The sequence below is a fragment of the Rana temporaria genome, chromosome 2 (genome assembly GCF_905171775.1).
Source record: "Rana temporaria chromosome 2, aRanTem1.1, whole genome shotgun sequence".
NCBI lineage: Eukaryota > Metazoa > Chordata > Amphibia > Anura > Ranidae > Rana > Rana temporaria.
Genome location: NC_053490.1, coordinates 98412092 through 98436577, shown reverse-complemented (window position 1 = coordinate 98436577; position 24486 = coordinate 98412092). Strand labels below are relative to the sequence as shown.

General features: G+C 45.1%; 1 protein-coding gene across 1 annotated transcript in view; it reads left to right on the top strand.

The window, feature by feature from the left end:
- The window catches only part of DDX10 (DEAD-box helicase 10), a 320895-nt gene that overhangs the window by 59571 nt on the left and 236838 nt on the right, over positions 1 to 24486 (top strand). The window contains exon 13 of the mRNA XM_040340569.1: positions 7490 to 7862. Coding sequence (XP_040196503.1) covers positions 7490 to 7862 — 373 coding nt within the window. The remainder of the gene's footprint in view (positions 1 to 7489; positions 7863 to 24486) is intronic.

Here is a 24486-nt window from a genome sequence, read left to right as displayed (position 1 = left end):
AGCTCACTGTAGGCATTCTTTGTGAGCGACTGCGGGTGTAATAATAATAATAATAATAATAATAACTGCGGGTGTTCTAGCCCTCCCTAAACCTCTAACTTTCTTTCTCGTACATCACGGGACACAGAGCAGCATATTCATTACTATGTGGGTTATATGGAGTACCTTCAGGTGATGGACACTGGCAATCTCAAACAGGAAATGCCCCTCCCTATATAACCCCCTCCCATAGGAGGAGTACCTCAGTTTTTACGCCAGTGTCTTAGGTGTTAGTCATGGTTTAGCTTGCCTCCGCATCCTTGGGATTAGGTGAGCTAACCGGTTCTGTCCAAAGGCCTCAGCGCTAAAGTGGTCAGTAACCGGACCCCAAACCCTTGGGGTATAGCCCATAATGCTTCTCTTTTTAGAGAGCTGGACCCTGGGCCCAGAACTTAGAAACCTTTGGGGGCCTAATGTTTCTGTTGCCAGAGTGCTATATGGGCCCAGGACAGTGGATCCTTCATAGGAACCCAGGGCCTGAAGGTCTAGACAGCCCCACGGAGATGGGGGAAGATTGGGCCTCTTGCTTGGCAAAGTCCTGCGGCATGGAGCAGGTAAGTGAGGGGAAACTTGCGGAACTTGGTTCTTAGCAGGTTTTTCTGGGGGGTCACAGGGGACATGCCTAAAGTTATGCGCTGCATCTGGCAAAGTAAGTCACATATCTTAATGATAGGATGGCTTTATGTGTTATTTCCCCATAAGAGGTGACCTCCCTAGTAGTATTGAAGCATTGAGTGGCTGTGTGTGTGTGTTAAGAGAGCTGTGCTTACCTGCAAGCCTCCAGGTGATGCTGCATGGGTTTCTTCCTCCTAGCCTGGATGACAGGCAAACGCTGGCCTCCTCGTGGGCTCCCTTGAATCCCACCCACCCCCCCCGTCGGCGGGCGCGCGCGCGTCCCCGTTTTATGAGCGCAAATTCGCGCCGTTAGCTGAGGGGGGAAGGGCGGGTCAGTTGGTTTATGGAAGGGGGCGGCCCTTCCTTTCGTTCCATCAGCTCAGTTTATGCTGGAACTGAGGAGGAAGAGACCAGAGCGGCAGCACGGGGCGCCGAGGACACACAGTGGCCAAAAAAGATATTACAGTCTTCATAAGACTGTCTAGCCTAGTAATAGGCTGTTCTTTTCTATCTCAGCAGTTTTTTGGCAATACTACTAAGGGGGACAGAATGTTTTTTCTTTCTTGGGTTTAAAAAAAAAAAATAAAAGAGAAAATCCATCAAAGGGAGAGAAGGCATTTTTTCCCCCAAACGGGTTTTTGGACAATAATTGTTATAGTTCCAAACACCGACAAGTTAGCGGGCGTACCTCGGTATTGTACCATGGCATCCGGGTCAGAGGGTACAAGAGGTGGGGATTCCCCCAGAGAATCTGAGGTCTCGGAAAAAATTATGCCGCTGCTTTCCCGAGAGGGAGCCTTGGGGCCATCGGGATCTGGGGCTGGAGCTGGCTCGGGTCAGTCCAACCCTAGGATGGTCACGGACGAGGTATTGTCCACCTCATTAAAGGAGATGGAAAAAAGAATGGAAAAGATAACCATGGCTCTGCGGGGCAAGAAACGGAATAGATCTCCGTCGCCCGAGCATGGACCCTCTGAGGAGGAGGTCCTTTCCGCAGGAGAATTGGAAAACCTCTTGGACAAGGACCAAGCAGGTTCGGGGATCGAGGATTCGGATACAGAGGAGTCTGGGGCAGTCTCCCAAAAGGAGAGCTGTTGGGTTCAAGCCTTAACGGACTTGGTCCATAGTGCTTTCAACTTGCCAACACCAGATCTCCAGGTATCGACTGTTTCAGCTTTGGGCTCACTAAGGGCGCCTCAAAACAACGCAGTTTTTCCGATCCATCCTCTGCTAGAGGAAGTTTTGTTCCAAGATTGGATCAAACCAGACAGAGTCTTTTTACCACCTAAAAGATTCTCTGCCTTGTATCCTATGGAAGATAAATTTTCCTAGAGATGGGCAACCCCTTCGGTGGACGCAGCCATCTCATGTGTTAACAAGTCTTTAACATGCCCTGTAGAAAACATACAGGTGTTCAAGGATCCGGTTGATAAACGCTTGGAAGCACTACTTAAAAACTCCTTCACTACTGCAGGGGCAGTAGTGCAGCCAGCTGTGGCTGCGATTGGGGTTGCACAAGCATTATCGGATCAAGCTAAGCAGATGCTTAAACTTATTCCTGCCCAGCAGGCAGAAGAATTTTCGGATGTCCCTAGGGCCATACGCTTTACGGTAGATGCGATTAAGGATTCTATCCAGCAAGCGTCACGTTTATCGTTATCCCTTATCCATATGAGAAGACTCTTATGGTTAAAGAGCTGGGAGGCAGAGCCCCCATGCAAGAAGCTCCTGGTAGGGTTTCCCTTCCATGGAGGACGACTCTTCGGAGAAGACCTGGATAAATACATTGACTATTTCCAGCGGCAAAAGTACTCTTTTGCCAACCAAGAAGAAGTTTCAGGGGCCTGCGTTTAAACCACAGCACTCCCCTGGGCAGGGGCCCTCTAATGCCAAACAGTATCGACGGCCTCCTGCAAGATCAAACTTTAACTTCAATAGCAGATCGCAGGGCCAGGCTGCTAGAGGCAAGAGGCAGTGGTTTCGCAAACCAGCAAGGCCAGTCCCCAAGCCGACCTTATGAAGGGGCGCCCCCACCCACGAAGGTGGGGGGAAGGCTGCGTCTCTTTTCAGAGATTTGGGAAGCCAGCATTCCCGACAAGTGGGTACGGTCTTCCGTGGCCACGGGCTACAAATTAGACTTCCTAAGGTTTCCTCCTCCTCATTTCCAGGAGTCAAGGATTCCAAACGATCCGGAGAAGGGAGCCGCATTAATGACGGCATTAAATCACCTACTCTCCCAGGAAGTAATAATAGAGGTACCAGTCCTAGAACAAGGGCTGGGTTTCTATTCCAACCTATTCATCGTCCCAAAGTCCAATGGAGATGTCAGGCCAATTTTGGACCTAAAGATGGTAAATGCATACCTAAAGGTCCGCTCATTTCGGATGGAATCCGTGCGGTCAGCAGCTGCCACACTCCAAAAGGACGACTTCATGGCTTCCATAGACATAAAGGATGCCTACCTTCATGTCCCAATTTATCAGCCACATCAAAGATATCTACGCTTTATGGTGGCTTCGCGTCATTTCCAGTTCGTGGCGCTTCCCTTCGGGTTGGCTACGGCCCCCCGGGTGTTCACGAAGGTCCTAGCCCCAATCCTAGCCAAGCTAAGGATCCAAGGGGTCACGATCCTAGCGTACCTGGACGACCTCCTAGTCATAGATCACTCGTCTCCTGGCTTGGAACGAGCAGTGGCCCTCACGGTCCAATACCTCGAGAGGTTCGGCTGGGTCCTAAATCAAGACAAGTCAGCATTCCAGCCCACAAGGCAGTTGGAATATCTCGGCATGAGGTTAGACACAGAACAACAAAGAGTGTTTCTACCTCTGATGAAGGTCAAAGCCATCAAGGAATTAATCCTACTGGTTCTAAGCAAAAGGGAACCAACTATTCGCCTATGTATGCGGTTACTAGGCAAGATGGTGGCCACATTCGAGGCGGTACCGTACGCCCAGAGCCACACTCGCATCCTGCAGGCAGCCATCCTGTCAGCATGGAGCAGGAGGCCACAGGCCTTGGATATCCCTTTGCCGCTCTCATCAAGAGTCCGACAAAGTCTGTGTTGATGGTTAGACCCTCAGAATCTAGTGAAGGGGAAGTCTTTCAGCCCAGTGGCTTGGAAGATAGTAACCACAGACGCCAGCCTGACGGGCTGGGGAGCAATTTTGGATGGTTGCACTCGCCAAGGTACTTGGGCAAAGCCAGAGAGGCAGTTGCCCATCAACATCTTGGAGCTCAGAGCTGCTCGACTAGCCCTCAGGGCTTGGACGTCCAAATTGCAGGGGTTCCCGGTGAGAATTCAATCAGACAATGCCACGGCCGTGGCATACATAAATCACCAAGGGGGAACCAAGAGTCAAGCCGCTCAGAGAGAGGTGAGCTTGATTCTCCTATGGGCAGAGGCTCATGTGCCCTGCATATCGGCAATATTCATTCCAGGAGTGGACAATCTTCAGGCGGACTTCTTAAGTCGCCAGACTCTGTTGCCGGGGGAATGGTCTCTACATCCACAAATCTTTCAAGCACTCTGCCAAAGATGGGGAGTGCCGGACGTGGATGTCATGGCATCGAGACTCAACAAGAAGCTAGACAGGTTCATATCCCGCTCAAGGGATCCGATGGCCTGCGGAACCGATGCGCTGGTTTACCCTTGGCATCAGTTCAAACTTCTTTATGCTTTTCCCCCGATCCAGTTACTACCCCGCCTGCTGCGCAGGATCAGGGTGGAGCACATACCAGTCATCCTGGTAGCTCCAGCATGGCCCAGAAGGGCATGGTATTCACTAATCCTAAAGATGGTAGTGGGAGACCCTTGGACTCTTCCTCTACGGCCAGACCTGCTATCGCAAGGTCCGATCCTCCACCCTGCCTTACGGCATCTAAATTTGACGGCCTGGAAGCTGAATCCCTGATTCTCAGGGGTAGAGGTCTGTCTCAGAAAGTAATCTCTACCCTAATCAGAGCCAGGAAACCGGTCTCTAGGGTGATTTATTACAGGGTCTGGAAGGCCTATGTAGTCTGGTGTGAGTCCAAGCGATGGCTTTCTCGCAAATTTACCATCGATAGAGTATTAAGTTTTCTCCAGCTAGGAGTGGATAAAGGACTGGCATTAAGCACAATCAAAGGACAGATTTCAGCTTTGTCAGTGTGGTTTCAGCGGCCGCTGGCCACCCACTCGCTAGTTAAGACCTTCATTCAAGGGGTCTTACGTATTAATCCTCCAGTTAAATCCCCGCTTTGTCCGTGGGATTTAAATCTTGTTCTGTTAAGTTTACAGAAACAACCTTTTGAGCCGTTGGCTGAAATTCCTTTGGTTCTACTGACAAGGAAGTTAGTATTTTTGGTTGCCATGGTTTCCGCCAGAAGAGTGTCGGAACTGGCCGCCTTATCCTGTAAGGAACCATATCTTATTTTGCATAAGGACAAGGTCGTTCTCCGCCCTCATCCTTCCTTCCTACCAAAGGTTATATCCAGTTTTCATCTAAACCAGGATTTGGTATTACCATCCTTCTTTCCTAAACCTACTTCCAGAAAAGAAGGGTTGCTGCATACCTTGGATATTGTCAGGGCCATGAAGGCCTATCTTAAAGCTACAGAGAAGATCCGGAAAACAGATGTGTTGTTCATTTTACCGGATGGGCCCAAGAAGGGGCAGGCAGCTGCAAAGTCCACCATCTCAAGATGGATTAAACAGTTAATCACTCAGGCTTGAAGGGGTTGCCTCCTCCGTTATCATTAAAGGCTCATTCTACTAGGGCCATGGGCGCCTCCTGGGCAGCACACCACCAGATCTCTATGGCTCAAGTTTGCAAGGCGCAACCTGGTCTTCTGTCCACACGTTTACAAAATTTTACCAGTTGGACGTAAGAAGGAATACTGATACAGCCTTTGGGCAGGCAGTACTGCAGGCTGCAGTTTGAGACCCTCGGATTCCGGGGGCTCCCTTTTGAGTTAAATTTAATATTTAAAATTATTTTTCTCAACTAAGTTGGATTTATTATGATTTGAGTATATCTCTAAATTAAATCCTTTTGTCTTGGAGATGTTCTCCCTCCCCTCATTGTAAGCATTGCTTTGGGACATCCCACATAGTAATGAATATGCTGCTCTGTGTCCCGTGATGTACGAGAAAGAAAAAGGGATTTTTAATACAGCTTACCTGTAAAATCCTTTTCTTGGAGTACATCACGGGACACAGAGCTCCCACCCCTCTTATGGGGACCATTTTGGGAGGCATACTGCTTGCTACAAAACTGAGGTACTCCTCCTATGGGAGGGGGTTATATAGGGAGGGGCATTTCCTGTTTGAGATTGCCAGTGTCCATCACCTGAAGGTACTCCATATAACCCACATAGCAATGAATATGCTGCTCTGTGTCCCGTGATGTACTCCAAGAAAAGGATTTTACAGGTAAGCTGTATTAAAAATCCCTTTTTTTTATTCCATTACTTGTTTTACTAAATGCAGCTGTCAATTAAATGGGGTAGAGGTAGACTGAGGGCAAGGTACAAGCCTCAATGGTCAGTGAATTGATATGCTCTGCTAATTGCAAATTTAGGAGATGTATGGAAAGCCTGTGGCCACTGAGCTGTGCAGTCGGCAGAGCTTCAACCCAGAGATCTTCGAGAATCCTAAGTCCTGCCCTTTGCCTGCACGGCTTGAACTATTTCATATATTTAGTTTCACCGTTTAAGTTGCATTGGTGAAATAAATGAACTTTTGCACGATATTCAAATTTTTTGAGTTTCACCTGTATGTGTCTGTATATTTTGTATATATTTTTTTTGCTAAAGGATTTATAATTCTGTAAAGCCACCCTTGCCAGGTAGATGGCACCCCTTTTTCCTGGTTTAGTTTTGCAGCTTCCTGATAGTCTTGCAGCCTCCACTCTACACAGGATATTCTCTTTGTTGGATTTACTGTATAATAAATGGGCAGGTTTTGGAGATGCTGGTGGAGTGTTAACATTTGTTAGGGTCACAGATAGAAATAGAAACCCATCAGGGAGATTCTCCATCGCTTAATGTCTCTGCAATGTTTTGGAGCTGTTGTCTTTGAGACCCGAAGGCACAGCCAACAATTAAAACATTAAAAATGTAATCTTTGTCACCATTGAATACATTTTTCATGACTTGCTGTACTGACAAAAATCCTGGATACATGATCAGGAACCACTCTGGTTCATCATTGTTAAAGGGGATCGGAGCTGTCATTGACATCCTGGCCTATTGGCTAGGAACCGTGAAAGTGTCGGGCGCCATCTGTCAAAGGGTGGGATGTAGGTTAAGGGATAAGTTCACCCTGTGTAAATCAATTTAAATAAATGCACAGGTAAAAAAAAAATCATTTATTTTTTACTAGGAACATGCAAAGCATTATACCTGCGATCAGCAGATTGTGGGGGCAATGCAGGACTTCTTCAGACTGTCTGTGTAAGCTGTCTGCTCGTACAGGCAGGCAGTTGCTCACTGATGGGAAGAAACAATGAACTACCTAGAGCACTCAACAGCGCCCTGGTAGTACATTGAGAACTACTAAGTGACAGCTGCAAAGGATGTCGGTACTGCAGTTCATTCACAGAACTCTGTGAATGAATGACACCGTCGCGTTGGCCACTTGTGACAGCAAGTTTGGGGAGAAAATCCCTGGCTCGCTGTCACTAGACGCAGTGGGTCAGGGAATGGCAGTTAAATGTTCCACTGTTTTTTACGGTGGACTTATCCTTTAACGTTCCCTCAGCACAGGGCATTGAAATGCTACTAATACTAGATATGTGACCTTATTAAAGATTGTCTATGGTTTTGTACTTAGTTTAAACATTTTGTCATTGTCCAGGTCATTGGGTCTTGCCGTTGCTCCCAGAGTCCGTTTCCTCCAGAAAGCACAGAATTCTCAGCCTTTAGTGCCAAGACCAAATGAAAAGCCAAAAGAGCCGGGTACTGACAGTGATGAGGAAATCAAGAGCTTCAAAGCTCAGCTTGACGGAAGGACACCTGTGGAAATGGATGGGGAGAGGAGTGTCTCCTCCAGTGAAGGAGAAGACAATTCAGAGGATGAAGAGAATATCGAGAGATTAAAGGCCAAAGACAAGTCCACATTTCATTTTACAAATGAGGATGATGATGAGGAGGATGACTGCCGAGATGTGGAGATTTTTACAGTGAAGAGACGAGATGTGTTTGGGGTGAAAGACGGTGAAGCGGCACCAGTAAGTTACAATATTTCATGCCTAAATTTTCTTGTTCTTGCTTGATAAATTATACCATTTGCCTTTTTGTAATTTTTGTTTTCCAAAACACTTTTTATTGAATTTTTAGGATGCATGTATTCACCAAATGACAGCAATTTTATTGTTTGTTCATTCATATCCAGAGAGATTTAAGAGGTTGTCTCCACTCGCATCACAGAATATTACTAAACACAAAATAAAAGTCATTGGTATACATTATTTTGTTCACGCTGAACTCCAGGCATAAAATCTTTCATTTAAATATTTTCTCAATATCCGCTAAGAATATAAATTTGCTGTGTGTGACAAATGCCTTTGCAAACTCAGATGTTTTCAGATGTGAAAGTAGTGGTGGCATAATCGCTGAGCTGTATATAGTCTGTTCAGAAAGCAAGTCCACCAAGTGCAGGCTTCCTGTAAAAAAAAAAAAAAAAACTAGAGGAAGGGGGTGGGTACAAGACCAGTCTCCCTGCACAAGTATAGAGAACGGCAATGACTAGTCTTAATTGCAGGAAACTCCTGTGCCGAGGAAAAGTGCAGAATTGGTTTTGTGATGGATCACTGTACAGGGGGGGGGGGGGGGGGGTGAAATGGACAAAGCACACCAAGATTCAATTAACAATACACACGTATTTAGACAGTATCAATTTTTTCCCCATAATTTTTCTTTAAGACTTACAGGAGTTGGACAAAAATATGGAAACACTACATGATTTGCGGGTGTGAGTGATGACACAGTTTGCGTTGTAAGCGGAAGTGCTGTAACATGCTTTTTCTTTCGCTGTGTGATCAGACACCTAGCTAACAGGTGGAAAGCCTCACTTTTGCCATTACCTGCGTGCGCTGCCAGAAATACAAGTCATGCCAAAGCTTACCACGTTTCCAAGAGGGCGAATTGATAATGCCTGCTTAACTGGCACATTTGTGACTGAAGTGAATAATGTTATGACGACATATGCACTTTTCAAGGAAACGTCAGCTGAGAAGCATAAGTACGGTCAACGTGGTCAACTGATCGAAAGAGACAAAAGGACATTGTGCAGGATGGTAACCCAAAGTAAGAAAACAACAGCTGCAAAAGTGACTGCAGAGCTCAATCTCAGTATTCCAAAGACTGTGTCCACAAAAATGGCGCAGGGGGAACTCTGTAAGCAAAAACATTCAAGGGTGATCTGCAATTGCCAAACCACTAGTGGCTGATATTAATGCTAAGAAGAGGAGAGAGTGATGTAACACCCATAAATCGTGGACTGTCTCTCAATGGAAGACCGTAATAAAGTAACATAAATCGAGTTTCACACTGTTCCTAACCACCAGATGGGTTTGCGTGGAGAACACCGTCCCAAACTTACGACCAGGACTGTCTTGTTCCCACCGTAAGGCATGGTGGCTAAGCAATCATGGTTTGGACAGCCATATCTTAGTATTCTGCAGTCCCCTTCTCCTTAAAAAGTAGAGTGTAACTGACTTTGGGGTTTATTTACTAAAGGCAAAGAGACTGTGCTCTAGAGCTTAGTAAATGAAGCAACACTTCACTTTGCAAAGAGTACCCAATGGCATACAAGGAAAAAACACAGCATTTTTGCTTGCACATGATTGAATGGTGGAAGTCAGCAGATCTTCTTCTGCCCATATACTAAGCGTGTCAGTGTGTTTGTTTTTTTTTTTTTTTTTTTTTTTTTTTCCTACAATTTTTTTTATAGAGAGAAGGGAAGAAATTACTTTTAAATCTATACAGTGGTGATTGTAACTTCCCCACGCACTGATCACCGCTGACAGTACAAGTATCGGGTGAAGCATCGGGAGAATTTGCCACAGTACAAGTACCCGGGCAAAAGCTTGGTATCGGTACCGATACTAGTATCGGTATCGGGACAACCCTAGTTTTATTTTAAAATAGTTTTTACAGGTCCATTTTAAACTCCCACCACACATATACTGTGGCAGGGCGGCCACTGTGCGGTAGATCACGTACCTAGTATGCGATCTGACACTTCCGGGTCTGGGGTTTGCGCACACCGCCAGTGACCCGCTCCTGCTGTGATCACACATGGCGGGAGCCCTGCAGACTCTATGTCCGCTGGCACCCACCGATTGTTTAGTACACAGGCAGAATGGAGATCTGCCTATGTAAACAAGGCAGACCGCTGTTCTGTTAGTAGGGAAGACATTGATCCTGTGTTCCTGCTGAGCAGGGATATGGATCTATGCCTTCTCTTAGTAGAAGCATCTCCAACACAGTACACAAGCACTGGCTAGGAACTCTTGTAACCATCTTATAACAGCCCCTGCTGTTAACCCCTTCCCTGCCAGTGTCAGTACAATGACGGTGCATATTTTTTAGCAATGATCACTGTATTAGTATCACTGGTCCAAGTGTTAGGCCGCATACACACGGTCGGACAAAACCGATGAGGATGGACCGAGGTTCAATTTCATCGGTCCAAACCGACCGTGTGTATAGCCCATCGGTCTGTTTTCCTTCGGTCCAAAATTTTAAAACATGCTTTAAAATCGAACCGATGGTTAGTACAGAACGCATGCTTGGAAGCATTGAACTTCGTTTTATTCAGCACGTCGTGTGTTTGACGTCACCGCGTTCTGACCCGATCGGTTTTTGGAACGATGGTGTGTACGCACATCAGGCCACTTCAGTGGTGAACCGATGGAAATGGCCCGTCGGCCCATTCTTATCGGTTTGGAACGACCGTGTGTACGCGGCCTTAGTGTCCGATTTATCTGCTGTAATATCTTTTGTCCCGCTATAAGTCACTGATCTCCGCCATTACTAGTAAAAAAAAATAAAAAAAATTTGTAGACACTAACTTTTATGCAGACCAATCAACATTCACTTATTGGGATTTTTTTTTTTAACCAAAGCTATATTGCAGAATGACCTAAACTAATGAAAAAAAATTGATTTTTTTTTTCCACTAAATTTCTCTAGGTTGCAGCTTGGGGCCCTTGCTCGTTGGAAGTATTTATTTCATTTTAGAAAGATGCAGGGGACGTCATATTTAACACAGAATTTAATTCTAGCGCTCAGCCCTAATACTATATAATTCTGAACAGCATATACTGTGTTCTCTTTAAAAAAGAGAAAAAAAAAAAAAGACTAATAAATCCATATCCTTTGTCGGTTTTTAGTGAGAGCCCAAATATATGTGCGTAGATCCAGCCATTGCTCCAGCTGCTAATGCTTTGTTTGATCTCCACATCTGAGCCCCGGATTTGCTTAGGAAAAGTTGTCTTGGTAATGAGGATTGTCTGATTTTTAGAATTTAAGCATGGTGCACATTAATTACGTTCAGAGAACATATTGCTGTTTAGCCTTACAAAGTATCCCCATTCTTTGGGAGGCACTGAATGAATGAATGCCTTCTGTTTTCATTGTCAGGTCTCTGATAAATTTGCCTGTGTTATGCTGTGCTAATCATCTGTGGCTTCCCTTGCACTCGGTTACATTGTTGGCTAGGTTGAAAAAAAAAAGACATGTCCGTCAAATTCAACCATAAGAAAAATGGAAATGCATAAATAAAGGTGGAGCCAACCTCAAATCTAGTATTTAAATATTTTATCACTTTGCCCATTCAGGGTTTTCTTGTTAAAAACAAAACCAATCACCCACTCCATTCTTCTGCCCCGTACACACGATCCAAATATCTTACGATGGATCGTACGACTTTTTTTGCTTAATAGTCACAAATTCTCGTACAACAGAAAAAAAAACTGGAAGTGATGTCATGTGTTGTAATGTATTTGTATTGTATTTTCGGACGACAACTGTACTGACTAAACGAAAATCGTACGATCTGGCATCGTACGAGGAACATTTTCATGCTTGTCCGATCGAATAATATCGGATGAACTGTCGTGATCGGCTCTAGAAAGTAGTGTTCCCACGATCCGAAAATCGTACCATTCTTCCTCAGACGATCATTTTCATTCGATTTTCAGATTGTGTGTACGGGGCCATTCCTTTCCGTTAGATCTTTTTATCCAAAACCTGTGTAAGCTTTGTGTTGGATAATGTGGGAACTTGTGTATTGGTGACCATTTTTGGGCCTGGCCATGAGCTTCTCAGGCCTGAGCACTGTATCCTGGGAGGAGATCACTACTGTGACTTCTTCACTACCTGCCCCCCTCCTCCCCAAAGACCCCCCCCCCCCCCCCAATACTTACCTGAGCCCGATCGCAATCCAGCAATGTGCAAAATTTATTTATATATGTATGTGTGTGTATATATATTTTATGTATTTTTTTCTCTCTCTTTTATTTATATATATATATATCTATCTATCTCTCTCTCTCAATAGTGGCATACTGTGGGAAAGTAAGTATACCCTTGGCCCCAGAAGCAGATTATTGCCACCTTTAGTAGAAATGACTTTTTAGTCATTTTGCATACCTGCCCACCAGTCTCTGGCATTGATTTTTGAGCACTTGCCGGTGCGAAAATTCCTTCAGTTGCAAGGTGTTTTTGCGTTCCCTTGCGTGTGCTGCTTATTTCAAATCCCCCCACAACATTTCAATGCAATTGAAAATTAGGCCTTTGACTAAGCTAGTTCATAACCATCTTTCTATTCTTTCTGAGCTGTTGCTTGATGGATTTGTTAGTTTGCTTTGGATTATTATAATGTTGAAATACCCGTTTGCATTGTACAGGGTGTGAATTGAGACGTGTTTGGACCACACAAAGGCTCGCTCTGTCGGTAATGGGGGAGGTGTTCATGGGGATAGCAGGGAACGTTGCTAACTGATAACAGTCCAGAAGCAGAGGGCACAGGAAGTTATCGGCCCACATGACTTCTGTATCTGGATGAACAGCAATTTATTTGTGCACCTATTTAAAAGGTCTAATAAAACACATGGTGCATTTAACAGACCATAAGGGATAAGATTATAAGAGGACTTTATTGTTAACATACACTTTTTAAGTGTTAGATTAAAGTATTTTTCTGTTCACAGCTTTTTTTTCCTCATTTTTCTTGCTTCATATTTAGCAACATTTTAATGTCATATCTTGGGCTTATTTTATTAAAACGATATGCTCAACTTTTAAACTGTGTATACAAAGTACAACATAATCAGTTTTTTCTCTTTTAACCACTTAAGCCCCGGACCAATATGCAGCCTAAAGACCCAAGGGGTTTTTACAGTTCGGGACTGCGTCGCTTTAACAGACAATTGCGCGGTCGTGCGACGTGGCTCCCAAACAAAATTGGCGTCCTTTTTTCCCCACAAATAGAGCTTTCTTTTGGTGGTATTTGATCACATCTGCGGTTTTTAGTTTTTGCGCTATAAACAAAAATAGAGCGACAATTTTGAAAAAAAAGCAATATTTTTTACTTTTTGCTGTAATAAATATCCCCCAAAAACATATATAAAAACATTTTTTTTCCTCAGTTTAGGCCGATACGTATTCTTCTACCTATTTTTAGTAAAAAAAATCGCAATAAGCGTTTATCGATTGGTTTGCGCAAAATTTATAGTGTTTACAAAATAGGGGATAGTTTTATTGCATTTTTATTTTTTTATTTTTTTTTACTACTAATGGCGGCGATCAGCAATTTTTTTCGTGACTGCGACATTATGGCGGACACTTCGGACAATTTTGACACATTTTTGGGACCATTGTCATTTTCACAGCAAAAAATGCATTTAAATTGCATTCTTTATTGTGAAAATGACAGTTGCAGTTTGGGAGTTAACCACAGGGGGCGCTGTAGGAGTTAGGGTGCACCTAGTATGTGTTTACAACTGTTTGGGGGTGTGGCTGTAGGAATGACGTCATCGATCGTGTCTTCCCTATAAAGGGAATGACGCGATCGATGCGCCGCCATAGTGAAGGACGGGGAAGCCGTGTTTACACACGGCTCTCCTCGTTCTTCAGCTCCGGGGAGCGATCGCGACGGAGCGGCTATAAACAAATAGCCGCGCCGTGGTCCCGGATCGCTCCCCGAGCGGACCCGACCTCCGCATGTAGCGGGGGGGGTCCCGATCGGACCCCCCACCCGCTAATAGGCGAGGACGTACCCATACGCCCATGTGCCTGTACGTGCCATATTGTGGACGTATATGTACATGGGCTGGTCCTTAAGTGGTTAAGATATCGTCCATTGCCTGAATTTATTACTACTTTCAGGAGTATAAATGTGCTTTATTACACAGTGACGCAGTACGGCTTGCCACATAGTATCAGCGAGATGCCATTGTAAAGCTCAGGCAGGTTAATGCTTCATTCATTCCACTGAGCCAAATGTCCCTTTTTTCCTTCTATATCCATTTTTTTTATTTATTTACAATTTGTCATATTGATAGAGAAGACCGAGGCACCGATTTAATTATTACTTGGTTTCATGTTCGCAATTTAAAGCTTAACTCCAAGCAGGCAGCTACTTGGACCTTTGAAAGACCTATTTTGAAACTGTTCTAAATGCCAAAGTGTTTATTGCTCTGCTAAGCCAGTCTTGCGATCCAGAGAACCAGAGACTCAGCTTGGTTGATTTCTAATGGCTGCAGTGGTTTTCTGTTTGTTTTTTATTTAATTTTTTTGCTTTTTTCACCCGGCAATCCTGTTGGTAAGACCCAACCTACGATGTCAATGCTCACTCGCTGTACTGTATCTATAGAGGATCAGTGCTCTATATCCCAATAAAATGGGGAGAGATGCCAACTTTAATGTCTGGATTTACCAAGATGCCTAACCGGCTTAGCCTCTCGGTGCACTGCTAGGATACTGAGCCAGCAGGTCCTGTCCCCTCCACAGCCTGGAGCTCCAGACTAGTAGAGGTGTGTGTGTGTGTGTGTGTGTGTGTGTGTGTGGGGGGGGGGGGGGGTGTGGGTGGTGGTGTGTGTGTTGTTTGTCCTGAACTTCTTTTTAAATCCAATGTTTTTTCATTCTCCCAAAATCTACTAATTATACGTCTACTACACATTCAATATACATTATATCAAACTGATTTCATATAAAACCTCCCATATACAGGTGCATCTCATAAAATTTGAATATCATCGAAAAGTTAATTTATTTCAGTAATTCTATTCAAAAAGTGAAACTCCTATTTTATATAGGTGCGTTACACACAGAATGATATATTTCAGGCATTTCTTTCTTAATGATCTTGATGATTATGGTTTACAGCTAGGGAAAACCCAAAATTAAAGCGGTTGTAAACCGCATAAACTTTTTTTTTTTTAAACCTGCAAGGCAAAAGGCATAGTCGGCTAGTATGCACCGCATACTAGCCGATTATGAAATACTTACCTCGGAACGAGGTGACCACCACTTACCTGGTCCACGCCGAGCAGGATGTCATCTTGCTCCGGCGTGTCTTCCGGGTATCGCCGCTCCAGCGCTGTGATTGGCTGGAGCGGCGATGACGTCACTCCCGTGCGCAGGAGATTTAAAATCGGCAGGGTCCGGCGGATGCCGGTCCTTTCGCCGTGGATTCCCCCCTGCGCATGCGCCGCCCGCATTGCGAGGGGAATATCTCCTAAACCGTGCAGGTTTAGGAGATATTCTCCTTACCTACAGGTAAGCCTTGTTATAGGCTTACCTGTAGGTAAATGTCAAAATGGTGGGTTTACAACCACTTTAAGTATCTCCATAAAATCAGAATATTACATAAGACCAATAAAAAAGAAAACATACCTGGTTTAATGATCGTGGTATTTCTGTGATTGATTGGCCAGCAAACTCGCCTGACCCAAACCCCATAGAGAATCTGTGGGGTATTGTCAAGAGCAGGGGTGGGCAATTATTTTTTCGATGGGGCCACATGAGAAACTAAAAATATTTTGGAGGGCCGGGCCAAAAGGCTAAACTCAATACTGCATAAAATCAATTGTATTTCTTTATAAAAAGCAGTAAATATCATTGTTGGACAACTGGTACGAGTACTTGTTATAGACATGGCACAGGAGGGGGACAGAGGCTGGGGACATGGCACAGGAGGGGGACAGAGGCTGGGGACATGACACAGGAGGGGGACAGAGGCTGGGGACATGGCACAGGAGGGGGACAGAGGCTGGGGACATGGCACAGGAGGGGGACAGAGGCTGGGGACATGGCACAGGAGGGGGACAGAGGCTGGGGACATGGCACAGGAGGGGGACAGAGGCTGGGGACATGGCACAGGAGGGGGACAGACGCTGGGGACATGACACAGGAGGGGGACAGATGCTGGGGACATGACACAGGAGGGGGACAGACGCTGGGGACATGACACAGGAGGGGGACAGATGCTGGGGACATGACACAGGAGGGGGACAGACGCTGGGGACATGCAGCCACTGTTTAATCAATAACAATTGATTAAACAGTGGCTGCATGTGATGGCACAGTGGCTGCGTGTGATGGCACAGTGGTTGCGTTTGATGGGCACAGTGGCGACAATTGATGGCACAGTGGCTGCGTTTGATTGCACAGTGGCTGTGTTTGATGGCATGTCACAGTGGTGACAATTGATGGCACAGTGGCTGCGTTTGATGGCATGGCACAGTGGCGACAATTGATGGCACAGTGGCTGCGTTTGATGGCATGGCACAGTGGCTGTGTTTGATTGCACAGTGGCTGCGTTTGATGGCATGTCACAGTGGTGACAATTGATGGCACAGTGGCTGCGTTTGATGGCATGGCACAGTGGCGACAATTGATGGCACAGTGGCTGCGTTTGATGGCATGGCACAGTGGCGACAATTGATGGCACAGTGGCTGCGTTTGATGGCATGGCACAGTGGCTGTGTTTGATTGCACAGTGGCTGCGTTTGATGGCATGTCATAGTGGTGACAATTGATGGGCCCAGTGGCTGCCTGCATATGATGGGCACAGTGAGGCTTCAATTTTTTTGTTTGTTTTTTCATTTGCGCGCCCCCCCCCCCCCCCCCCCCAAAAAAAAAAATTTGAGCACCAGCCGCAGGCCACTGGACAAACTAATGCAGACAGACAGTGCACAGTACCATGAGGAAGTAACAGCTGCCCAGGCCCCAGGCCCCCAGCACACATGCCACAGCTATACTTACTTTTCTTTCAGTGTCTGAGAGGCTGGCTCACACTGTCAGTCAGACTCAGTCAGGTCGGTGGTCGGCCACACTCAGCACAGTCAGCACTGCAGCTCTCTCACCTCCTTGTCCACTCCTCAGCCCTCAACCCCACACTTCCCTGAGTTCCCTCACGCTGTGGACTCGAGATGGGCGGACGCAATTTGCAATTTGGCGCTGAGGCGCGCTGTGAATGCTGGGGCGGCCGCGGCGTCCTCGGCTCCTCCTCCTGATGTCCTGATCACTCTGCTTGCTAGTGGTTAAAGTAGCATATTTCTTATTATCATCAGGTTACAATTATCACACAGGCAGCACAGTAACCATGGGGTCGATCATGGCTCTATGTCACATGGCTGTTAGGTGCTGACTTAACTTATGGCTGTATTGTATATAACAGACTGTAACAGTACAACCATAACAAAGTCAGCACCCAACAGCAATGTGACAAAGAGCCATGACAGAGACCCTGCTGTTCTGCCTCACCTGTGTGATGATTGTAACCTGATGTGCTGTAAGATACATATAATAGGACACAGTGAGTATTATTTCTCTATTGCCCACTCACTGTGTCCAAGTGCAGCCACGATCGCCTCCTGCTCTTCCTTGTCAGCCGCTCAACTCTATCATATCTCATGAGAGAAGCAGCCGGGAGCCGAAAGGAGAATCGCCGTATCACTCCGCCTGCCGGGACTATTATAATAGTGGGGCGGCATGATGTACATGTGCCCGAAAACAAAGAAATAGTCCCCCCGCTGTGCTCCCCTCCTGGGCCCCTGTGTTGACCCGATGGGGTCCAGTAAATGTATATAACCACTCTGTAAGCAAGTGGAGGCGGGGAAGATTTTAGAAAACATTTTTTTTTTAAATGCAGTAAAGCATTTTAATGATGCCCGACCCCACTGTGTAGCTGATGGGGGCGGGCCCGGTACAACAGGGCTACTGTTATCACCGCGGCGGGAACATTACAGACAGCGTTCGTTTGAACAGCTGTTTTCCCAGCTGCGCATAGACACTCCCCCTTGGACGGATCTGTCCAATCGCGAGCAAGGGGGAGTGTCTATGTGACTCCCCCTTGCTCGCGATTGGACAGATCCGTCCAAGGGGGAGTGTCTATGCACGGCGGGGAAAACAGCTGTTCAAACGAACGCTGTCTGTAATGTTCCCCGCCGCGGTGATTAACGTGGCAGCTGCGGCGGCGGGGGGGCCGGATTAAAAGGTCCGCCGGGCCGTATACGGCCCGCGGGCCGTAGTTTGCCCAGGTCTGGTCAAGAGGATGATCAGACACCACACCCAACAATGCAGAGGAGCTGAAGGCTGCCGTCACAGCAACCTGAGCTTCCATAACATCTCATCGTGCCACAGGCTGGTCACCTCCATGCCACCGCCAAATTGATGCAATAATTTTTGCAACAGGATCTCCAACCAAGTATTAAGTGCATACCAGGGCTTTTTTTCAGGGGGAAATTGGTGGAACTCAGTTCCACCACCTCTGGCTCAGACCCTTGGGGGTGGGGCTGCTCACCACAATTGCTTGTAAACGCAGAAGTCCGGTTTCTGCATTTACAAGCCACAGCTCTGCATTCTGTGTGTAACCCCTCTGAACTCTGCACTCTGTATGTAATGTAATCCTGGTATTTAATGCCCCTTTAAGACCCTCCTACTGTTTGTCAAATTTGACTGACCACACCCACTATTTGATGTAATTTGGAGGGTGCGCGTGGTGGAGTGGTTTTGGGGGGTCGTGGTTGAGTTCCAGCACCTATTGTTTTGAGGAAAAAAAGCCCTGGTGCATACTATACTGTACATGGACATACTTTTCAGCAAGCCAACATTTCTGTATTAAAACATCGCATTTATTTTATTTTTATTTTTTTATTGGTCTTATGTAATACTAAAATTTTCTAAAATACTGAAATTTGGGTTTTCACTAGCTTTAAGCCTCATCAAAATAAAATGAAGGAAAGGCTTGAAATATATTACTCTGTCTGTAACGCATCTATATAAAATACATGAGTTTCACATTTCAAATTGAATTACTGAAATAAATTAAAGGGGTTGTAAACACTCACGGTTTTTCACCTAAATGCATTCTAATCATGAGTCCTGCTGTCTGTGTCAATGGACACAGCAGCAGGACTCAGAAGTGTGCCCCCATGGAAAAAGCAGCTCTCTATGGGGGCACTTGAGAAGCTGAGGAGCCAGCAGTGCCACCCGGGGACCCCAGAAAACTCTGTGGAAAACCCTTTCACAGAGGAGGTATTTATGACATGTTGTTTTTGTTTTAAAAACAAATAAAATAAACCAAGCTTTACAATCCCTTTTTAAAATATTCTATTTTTACATATGCAAAGCCATAAAAAAAAAATACATTAGAATCCACCATCCACATGCCAACTGAGAATTGTATTTTGTATGCAAGCAAATACAACATGCACAAACAAATCTATAGAAGTCTGTTTTGAAAATGTCATGCATCGAGCAACGTTACTATTCAGAGGTCTGTATTTTCACATGGGGTTATTTTTACATAGAACTGTTTTGCTTCCCAAACCAATTTCTCTTCACTGTGGTTCTCAAATCAGAAAGGCACCCTCTGAGTTATCACTTTCTTACAGGAAGGTTCATGCATTATGGGGAGTATCCTGTGGCAATGATGAATCTCACATGATAATCTGCATTTTCAGCTCCATCTCTCTTTGGCACACTACAGTACTGCTGGTTACATTCCAGTTCAGGAACACGGAACTGGCACCGCTCTATGGACTTAAAGCTGAACTCCAGGCACCTTTATTTTACTTGGTTAGAATATATTGATCTTTTTTCTTTCTTCTGACAACATAAATGATATGATAGTTTTGTGTTTGCCTGGCACTACTTCCCCCTGTACAACACCAGCACTGAATCCATGATTGACACCAGCTCTGGTGTTGTCTTGTGTCTTCTGTGCACTTTGCTCGTACATGCAAAAGCAGCCTTTGATTATGCTGCAGCATTGCTTTTTGTGAATGGGCAAAACGCATACACGGGTGAAGACTTGACATCAGAGCTAGTGTCAATCATAGCCTCAGCACTGGTGTCAGGCAGAGGTTGGAAGCACAGTGCAAGTTGTACTAGCACAATTATCCAATAATTTTTTTTATCTTCATCATACAGTACATATATTCATAGACCCTGAATAGGCTTGTCCCTTCAGCTGATTGGACACTGGCAAAACTTTTGAGGACATGGCCTGGATCCTCTCCTGTATCCCTACCCCACACCGTGAGTCCTAAGTTTTTTGCTAGTGTCCTAATGGATCTCTTCTCCAATACAGTGAAATTACACTTAACTAGTTTGATATTTTACTTTGGATTCTTCAATCAAATTCAGTGTCTTCTAATACTACTACGGTATATCGGGATCAGTGCAACCTTGGTAAAACCTTGGAAGCTGTACCCAGACCCCACACTATGGAGATGGACTTTAATTTTGCTTTGGGCACTCGATCCTACATGGGCGCTCACCTTGGCACTTAGTGCAATGTATGTAGTTCGCTGCAAGGTACTATATAGGCCCATTCATATAAAACATAGACCCTGAAAACTCATCCGGGTGTGCGCCCACTGTGATGGGCAAAGCCTGGGGCTTATATAGGGGCCAGTGGCAGCATTAACGGGTAAGACAGGGTCACCCTGTTTGTTGAACTGTCACTGAAGTCCCATAGCAAGTATGAGATGTGTGCTAGAGCCAGTCAGTCTCGGCTCGGGTGCAAGTGCAGTGCAAGCATCACTAACTCATATAGTTCTAAGAATATATATATTTTTTTATGTTGTTGGAAGATAATTAAATAAAGAACACTGTAGAGGTAAATCGATTCCAACATGTCACCTAATAAATTAATGGTGCTAAAATTCCATCTTTAATAACAATTATGGTACTTCACACAAGGTTCCTGTGTAGCAGGCCTGTTAATAATAGAAAGAAATGCACATCATTTGCTTCAGGTTTCTATTGCGAGTTGTTCTTTTCAATCAAATGTGATGTTAATCGTTGAGCAGCCCAGAGGCTGCAGTGCATTGTGGTCTGGCAGAGTTGACTTGACTGTCAAATAGAAGCAACTGATGGGAGGTTAGTTATCTTACCTCTCCGTGTCTTGCCTCAGGTTGAAATTGATCATTGCTTGGTTTGAAACGTTCTCGTACAAAGTTCTTTGCACAGAAGGTGGAATTAAACCTTGGGTAAATGATAACTGTCTCTAAATGCCGCCAGAGCTTGTTCTGGAGCAGACTTGGCAATGTGGAGGAAAAGGTCATTTTGTTTCTGGAGACTGAAACTTGCATAAATATCAAGTCACGTACTTTCATCTAATCCCACAAAGAAATTTGTGCTCACTGAGTGCCCTTGGCAAACACTGTGAAGTGGAACCTGGTGTTTAAAATATGTTAATTGTTATTTTATAGAAGGTGATGTATATTATACGGTCTGCTGCAGAATGCTCTCTTAAAGCGGGGGTTCACCTGAATTTTTTTTTTTTACCAGTAGATTGAGGCTAATTACGGGAAGCACAATCAGGTGTTTTTTTTTTTAAATCAATGCAGTACTTACCGTTTTAGAGAGAGATGTTCTCCGCCGCTTCCGGGTATGGTCTTCGGGACTGGGTGTTCCTATTTGATTGACAGCCTTCCAACCATCGCATACAACGCGTCACGAGTTGCCGAAAGAAGCAGAACGTCGGTGCGGCTCTATACGGCGCCTGCACACCGACTTTCGGCAACTCGTGACCCGCTGTATGCGATGGTCGGAAGGCTGTCAATCAAATGGGAACGTCCAGTCCCGCAGACCATACCCGGAAGCGGCGGAGAACATCTATCTCTAAAACGGTAGGTACTGCATTGATTTAAAAAAAAAACACCCGATTGTGCTTCCCGTAATTAGCCTCAATCTAATGTTAAAAATGTGTTTTTCGGGTGAACCCCCGCTTTAAGGGGGATGTTTCTTGGCGCTCCAGAGGGCCCTGGACAAACCCCAACGCCCTCATATTGACAGCACCAGAGGTGCCTGTAGATACAAGAGAACACTTTCTACATCTGGTTAGGTTGGACAACACCCTACACCTCTAGGTCTTGACATGTCACGACCAAGCTTGGCTTAACACTTGCATGAAGTGCTTGTTTGGGGTCCCTGTTGCTTTATACCAGTGGTCTCCAAACTGCAACCCTGGGGTCAGATGTGGCCATTTGCTTGCCTTTATCCAAACCTTGGGGCGCTATTCCTCTTGGTGACATGAGACACTATTCTATCAACTGACATCAACAATGGCGCACCATTTTTCTTACTGACCAGAACAATTGGGGCACTGATGCTCCCAATGATACCAACAAAGGAGGCACTTTTCCTCCCACTGATACCAAGGATGACAATGTCAGAACACAATAGCACAGTGGGGGAGATCGCTGTACTAACATGGCTTGTGTTGGTACAATGATCGGTTTTCCTTTTTCATTTAGCCTGCTGGATTGAAGGAACTTATTGTGTGTACCAGGGTTAACGTGATTGCCTCAAGCCATTCTGTGCACTAGGGTGAAAAACCTGTGCTGCAGCCTCCCCTCCCCAGACTATGCCTTTTTCTTACCGGAGCCTTATCTGATCCGGTGATGTGCGTAATCACAGCGACTCCAGCCACTGTCTCTTTCCTTATTAGACAGATTGATAATGCTGCTGTCAATCAAATCCTGTGACACAGGGTCGGGCCGAGTCCCACTGTCTGTGTCAATGGACGCAACAGCGGGACTTGGGACCAAGCCTGCACGGGTGCCCCCAGGGAAAGTGGCTTTCCTTGGGGGCACCCGATGAAGAGGGAGGGGCTTGGAGCGCTGGCAGGTGACCCCAGAAGTGGAGGGACTGCACAGAGCAGGCAAGTATAGACATGTTCGTTTATTTTTTATTTAAAAAAAAAAAAGTGGACTTGCAACAGACACACTGATATTTAAGTGATTGGTTCCTCCCACTTTTAGCGTGTTTAGGAAGTGCAGCAGTTTAGGTCTTTTCCAGCTGCCTTGTCTCATATAGAAATCTCTGTTTCCTCGGCGGCTGATTTGGGCTAGCCAGTGAAGTTCAGCCGTCATGTTAGAAAATCACGTATACCACTCTCTTCCCCATATGAAGGGCCCATTCACACTTTATGTGTGTCCTATTGTAGTCCTATTGTTATAAAGAAGTGGTGTTTCCATCTGCACTGTTGTGTAGCATGATTTTGAAAATGTTTGAGGTCCATAGAAATCTATGGTAATGCATGAAAACGCTTTGGTCAGTTTTGATGTGTTGCCAGCCCTATCAAGCTGAAAGACGAATGCTCCTATATAAAAATGAGCTTTAACAAAAGTCTGGAATTGTGATTTAACATGCATTGAAAATTGCAAGAATAACATAGCTGAATTCCAGATGCATAGGTGTGAATGGGCCCTAACATGATTGGCAGCCAGATTGGAGTTCATAATGTAATATTGTGCAGCACACTTATGTGAGTGCAGTGTTTAGTAAAACATCACTCCTAAGAAGGGTAGAATGAAGGTCATCTCTGGATCGGTCTGCAGGGTTCTTACACCCTAGGGAAAGCATTCTACTCATGTTAGGACTAGATTTCCAAAAGTATAATACATTTTAATTAAAACAAAATTCTATGGATGCAAAAAATGTTTGGAAATTTTTTCCTGTCAGCACTGTATATACACTAACAGCTGGAAGAGTTCATAGTTTAGAGCAGTAACAGTTCATATTGGGAAGATTTAACTTTTTTTTTTTTTTTATTGGAAATTGTAAGTATTCATCATATAAAGTGATAATGGTTTATAATTGTTTGGCAAGTGTAATTGTTTACATAACGGTGAATTGTAAGTCTAACCATACACTACAGAATCTGATTATACAATCTTTTCCTTTAGAACTACCATCAGCTACTTTATGTAGTACAGAGGGTGGCCTTATTTCATACAAACTATATAGATGGTATAAGTTATTATCTCATTACATGTAATTGTATGTCATTGACAATTTACGCAGTGCTTTAGGTTTGTCCTCTTGGTACATATGTTTGGTAAATCTAAAGAAGATTGTAGAATTAGATTGCATATTGTATGATCAAGTTTTTAGGGTCTTTAATAAGAATCAATATGTACAATAGGGAGTAGTGACTGTTACTAATGGGTAAAGCCTGTACTGTATTAGACATTTGTGCTAAGCCGGGCACACACTGGCCAAATGTTGGGAAACGTGCTGGTTAAAAAAAAAACACGTCTGACATTCTGCCTGTATCTTGGTCTGTCTGACAGAAGCCAACTGTTTGGCTGGCTTCTGTCAGACGTGCATGCTGAAAAATCAGCAGCCAACCGACTCCTTAACCGCGCTCTCAGCTAATGGCAGAGTGTGCTGAGCGGAGTGTTCTGGCGGGGGGGGGGGGGGGGGGGGGGGGGGAATTGGGCTAGTGTGTGAACCTGTCAGAACACAATAGTTCAGCGGCTGAGATCACTAGTTAGTTATTTTGCATAGTTAGTACAGCGACTCCGACCTGGGCTGACAGTTTTT